The 5826-nt window shown below is 43.3% G+C and overlaps 1 protein-coding gene across 1 annotated transcript; it reads left to right on the top strand.

Moving 5' to 3' along the window:
* The first annotated feature begins 829 nt into the window (after positions 1-829).
* Positions 830-5427, top strand: LOC127694598 (C-C motif chemokine 6-like). The gene is made up of 4 exons (XM_052196124.1): positions 830-968; positions 4093-4140; positions 4419-4527; positions 4871-5427. Exons 1-4 carry the CDS (start codon positions 893-895, stop codon positions 4983-4985), a joined length of 348 nt encoding a protein of 115 aa, XP_052052084.1. The 5' UTR covers positions 830-892; the 3' UTR covers positions 4986-5427.
* The last annotated feature ends 399 nt before the right edge of the window (positions 5428-5826 follow it).

Below are 5826 nucleotides of genomic sequence, written 5' to 3' on the forward strand. Positions count from 1 at the left end.
TGGACATTACACAGTCAGGTGTAGGCATGGAGTTCCTAAGAGAGTCACAGCTAAGCTACAATTAAGTTATAACAGCTACATAGATAACTTTCGTAGCCTCTGATTATATATCCCAAAGGACTGCTAAGAACTTTATTTTCTCTTTTTCAGTAGATGCAATCAGAGGGTGGTTCTTGTGGTTTAAGAAGGATTGCAGTTCATATGGAATCGCCCTTGGTCATGAGGATCCCACAAGGAAGTTGAGGTACGTTTTCACTATAATGAAATGTAGAATCCTATTTGTAAGATTCTCAGAAAATTACATGTTCACATCTGTGAAGGGATTTAGGCCATACCTAAATATCAAATATTATTGAACCTAGTTCAATATATATAAGGAATGTCATCTCTATAGGCAACTTTTCTTTGTTTGGAATTCTTGACTCTCAACTTATAACAGGCTTCACACGGTCTGTGTGAAGCTTGCAAAAACCAGAAAATATTGCAAATAACGATGTCTTTCCATACTCTCGTCCAGGTGCAAAGCTACTCCTACCCTAGTCCACCACTTACTAGCTATGTGGGCCAACACAGTCCTCAATCATCGAGAAGACCTCTGAGTAGCAGGCTCCTTTCTCTCTAACACCCACTTCATTGTCCCTGTTTTTCTAGTCCGCCAGGACCTCTGCACTCATTTCCTGTTGCTTTCTTGGCCTTCCACTTCCTGTTGCATTTTCAATCTTGTTCCCTCTTTTAGAACTAGCCAGTTGTGTATTACGTAGCCAGGAATAGCATTCTGAACTCTACCCTGGCACTTCCTGAACCTCCTAGCTTATAAATACCAGGGCAGGCCAAAGAGTCAGGGAGGAGTAAGCAGAAATCCTCAGACCAGCTGGGCCTGTCCTCCAGGAAGATGAAAACCTCTGAGACTGCCATTTTGTTCTTTATCCTTGCGGCTGTCCTTGGGTCCCAGGCTGGGCTCATACCAGGTGAGTTCCCTTGAGCCTTCTCAACCCAGGGGCAAGTCTGTGAGAGTTGCAGAACTGGAGGGGAGATAGAGAAGGAGACCACTGCCCTCCTGGAAATACTCCATCCTTGACATGGTGGTGAAATTTCCTTAAAAACAGCATCAGGTTATAGATCTGCCTCTGTTTGTAGCCTTTAGGCCCCAGAGGAAACTCAACACAGAAGCTGGCTCCCATTTGAGGAAATAATTAAGCTTGATAAGGACTGAGCATTAACTTGGGAGTAAATTTGTGTGTGGGAGGGTAGCAGTCTTGCAGGAGGCGTGATGGTTGAAGTGCCTGACGCCTCCTTTACAAAGTCATCACTCTGAAGAAGTGGGACAGGCAGGTAATCAATTCAACCCAAGACCGCTTAGCCACGCTATTCTTTTATTTGACAAATGCAGTAGCTAGTGCTTCTTATGTGCTGGACAGCGACTGTTCTCTCTTTCTCATGGCACCCTGATTCCTCCTAACAGCCCTGTGGGATAGGTGTCATATCAAGCAATGGGAAGTTGCAAATTTTTTTTTTTTGGTACAAGAAGACAGTAAGCCATCAGTAATTTTGTGTATTTTTCTTCTATTACCTTGATTGCTGTCATTTTATAAATGAGAAAACTGATTCAGAAGTCATAGCTTCAAGATTAACACTAATGAGTGGTAGTATTAGGGTAGGGGCCAGCCTGGAACGGAGGACAGAAAGTTATGGTCAATTGGGATATCTTCTGAGTTTTGCAAGTTCTACCTAGAACACATGAAGCATGTTACAATGTACCAACATGCCTCCTTAATGTAAGACATGGACCCTAGACCTGTGTGGATATCAAAATCCACAGATTTTATGTCTATAACCCATAAACATATTCATCTGTTCGTTAAAAAAAAAAAACCTCTAGATATCTGTAAGACTTAAAACAACTTAAATGTCAATGAATACCCACTATATTGTTGTCCAGAGAACCATGGCAAAAAGTCACGAATGTTCTAGTTATATTTCAGGAACATATATGTTTCCTTGCTTGGCTCTGTGGATATGGAAGCTCCAAAGACGGTAGACCAACTCTATAAAAAAAATCTGCTAAGAACAGTGGAAAACAATTGCCAGATGCGTTGATAGCTTAATCCTTACTGCCAAAATCATTAATTTATGCCTTTGTATAAAAAGTCAATGCCAGTATTTTAGTTAGACTTAGTCTGTTTTTATGCATGCACATGTCTGAGTGTGTGCATGCACACCTGTGTGTAGATGCCTTTGGAGGACAGAAGGTGTTGGATCCCCCTGGAGCTGGAGTTACAGGCAATATAAATCACCTGGCATGGATGCTGAGAACTGAACTCTGGTCCTCTGTAAAAGCAAAAGGTGCTATCTCTCCAGCCACTAAAAATCGACTTTTAAAGCTATCTGTTCAGCTGTGATAACCTAACTACAAGAAAAAAGGGGAAATGGGGGAGGGAGACAGGAAAGGAGAAAGAAGGAAAGAGGTAAAAGGGAGGGAGGGAGGGAGGGAAAGAGAGGAGGAGGGAGAAATCAGGAGGGAAGGCTGTCTGAGTGGCATTTGCCTAATTATCACAAGGCAGGTTTATGAGACTTTATCCAGGATCTTTGGCACTATGTGAATTTTGCAATGCATAAGTAGAGTTTTGATAAGTTAACATGACACACACCAATTTCACTTCTGAGCATTGACCCCAAAAATTCAAAATAGATACATGGAAAGATTTTCATGCAATTATTTTCATTTGCACCACACAAAAGGAGAAGACACTACATATCCATCAGTAGATGAGTGTGTAAGTAAAATGTGACAGGCACACTTCTACAGTGGAATATTACTCACCGTCGAGAGGGAAGGCATTCTGGTGTGTGCAACAAAAAGGAAGAACACTCAGGAACTGGTATCACCAGGGGAATATGCCAGTCACGAAGGGCAGGTACTACCTGGTTCCATTCACATGTGCCTCTTAAAGGAGTTGATATGTAAAGACAAAAAAAAAAGGTATAGAGGTGCAGCCTGTAACTCCAGCTGCTGGGAAGCTAAAGTGAGGATCGTGAGTTTGAGGTCAGTTTGAGCAACACAGTAACTCCTTGTCTTAAAAATCAAAAAATCCGACCCCAGGGAGTAAAATGATGCTCACTAAGCTGGAAGTGGGGAGGAAGAAAGGTAACAGTTAATGGATTCTAGATTTCAGTTTTGCAGGCTAGAGAGGTTATGAGTGGATGAGCTAGTAGTTTGAATGTACTTGATACCATTAAGCTGGACACTTAAAAATTCCTTAAAGGAGACTGGTAAGGTGGCTCAAGAGTAAAGACTTCTGCCTTGCAAGCTTAGCCACCTGAGTCAGATCCCTAGAACCTATGGAAAGGCAGAAGAAGAGAACTACTTCCACAAAATTAAGCTGTCTTCTGATTTCCACTTGCACACACACACACACACACACACACACACAAGCTTGAGCCTGTCTCTTATACCAGATACAACCTACGAAACATAGTAACAAACTAACATTCCTACAACAATATCTTTATATTAATGGGACAAATACAGTTTAAAAAGAAAAACAAAACTTCACTACACTAAGAAGGACATCATACCACCAATATGTTGCTAGGAAATTTGTTTCTAGAGTTCCATAGAAGGCAGATGTGTAGACACACTGGCCTGTCACAAACTGCACTTTCAGTTAACTTACCACTGTTAATGTTTGCAGCTCATTTTTAGTACTTTAGAATCTGCAGAATGTTTTTGTTTCTGAAATATTTTCAAAGGGTCACGGGGTGGCAAAAAATCTCTTAGTAACAGGGCACACTAGCCTGGAGCAGACCTTTGACCCAGATGGGTTAACAGAGATCCAACAACAGAACCTGCTGCCTTCGGATGAGAGAAGGGGAGTCGGGTGTGACGGTGCACACAGTATTCTCAGCACTCCAAGTTTGGTGCTATAGAACTGAGAGTTCAAAGTCACCCTGGGCTGGAAGATCTTGCTTTGTCCAGCAAACACTGGGGGTGGAAAATGTGATGAAGACACACACACATCACATTGTGTGTCTCGGGGCGAATATAATGCAGCAACCATGAATTTGCTTCTCCACCTTTTCTGTTTCTTCCAGATATGGTAAAAGAAGATCATCATTATAACCCTCCAATACTTCATCAAGGTAAATGACCAGATATGATATGTTTAAAAGGGCTGGGTGGATATGGCATTATAGGATGGAAGGACCCTGAAGGTGCTGAGTATCTCTGGAAAGAGTGGGATGTGGTGTGGAGACGCACCCCAGTGATGCCTTCTCTGCATATACCTGGGTGCCCTGAGTCCACCTGCTAAGAGCAGAAGCATCCCTTGAGTTCTGACCCTTCTCAGTCTCCATGAGACATCACCACACACACTACAGCACTCTTGAAAGCAATGGCCTGGCCATTTGTCTTCCTATAGGCTTTCAAGACTCTTCAGACTGCTGCTTATCCTATGCCCCACAGATCCGATGTTCAAGATTTATAGATTATTTTTCCACCAGTGGTGAGTGCATCAAGCCGGCCATCATGTAAGTGTCAAACTCACTCACTGTGTGTCACGGGGAGGGGAAGCCTCCAAATGACCTGGTGGATAGACTTCCAGAAAAGGCCCACCCTTGGATCTCACCAGGTGAGAGAGGATACTTCAGGGTGTAGAGAAGGAGACAGCAGGCAGAAATCTGCCCGAGTCACTCCATGAGTCCTTAGAGAATCTCTTAGGTCTAGAGGGGTCCAGAGAGGGATGCTGGTGCTGAGCTACCTCCTGGAGAGAAGAGACTGTTGAGTGGAAAATCAAGAGGGTCCAGAGAAAGGGCTCGCCTCCCTTTTTACTAGAGAGCTCTGTTTGTAATCTTTCTTCTCCTTTTTCTTCAGCTTTATCAACAAGAAAGGGAAGCAGGTCTGTGCCAACCCCCATGATCCGAGAGTTCAGAGCTGCCTAAGGACCCTGAATCAAGTCCCAAGATCTGGGAACAGGCTCATTGCTTGAGAAGGAGGGCATGCGATGCCATCTGCTTTCTTCTGTCTTCCCTGGTGACCACCTAGGAGACCCTGAGCATTTGTTTTTATAGATATTTAAGGCATTTGTTCTTCTGTTCAGGTTTAAAGCAGCACATGTAGTCAACAATATTCATGTGAACTCGGCTTGACACAATTAGAGCCATCTTGAGTTGTAACCATCAAGATTGTCTTTGAGTATCCGTTGGGTTTTCTTGCAGTTTCTCAGCAGATTCTAAGTGGATAAACTATTAGAGCAGTCTTTGGGGCTTTGGAACGTGTCTGGTTCTGATACAAGCTGAAGCCGGGTATATCCAGCTGAGATGAAATCAATTTTGCCCTAGGCCATACGTATGTCCAGCTTTGTGGGGACCCAGCTGTTCTTCCTGCCACCCTGGATCAGTAAGCACCCCCAATAAAGTCCATTCCATGTAGCCACGGGTCTGCCTGTCTCTCTCTTCAGAGTCATGGAACTATGGGGCCAGTCTGAAATTGGGTTACTAGAGTGAAAGTATCTCACTCACTCACCTTGAATACAGGAGGGAGAATGAGATCATATAACTTTGAATATTCTAAATGAAAAGACATTATGACATAATTTTAAAAAATTAAGAACACAGTTTATTCCCCTGAGCTTGGTGCGAAACAGAGGAATCCCTTTGCCAGCAGGGCATCTTCTTCTTTGCCTGACTTTATCTGGGGAACCTGACCCTCATGCCCTCTACCTGAGGAAGTTCTAGTAGTTGTTGGCAAATCTCCAAGTTCAACTTCCTCTTTCCCTAAAGAACCTGCCCAGCAAGTATCTGGGATTCCTGGAATGCCTCTCCCTGCAA

Source organism: Apodemus sylvaticus, chromosome 10, assembly GCF_947179515.1.
Source record: "Apodemus sylvaticus chromosome 10, mApoSyl1.1, whole genome shotgun sequence".
In the NCBI taxonomy this organism is placed as follows: Eukaryota; Metazoa; Chordata; class Mammalia; order Rodentia; family Muridae; genus Apodemus; species Apodemus sylvaticus.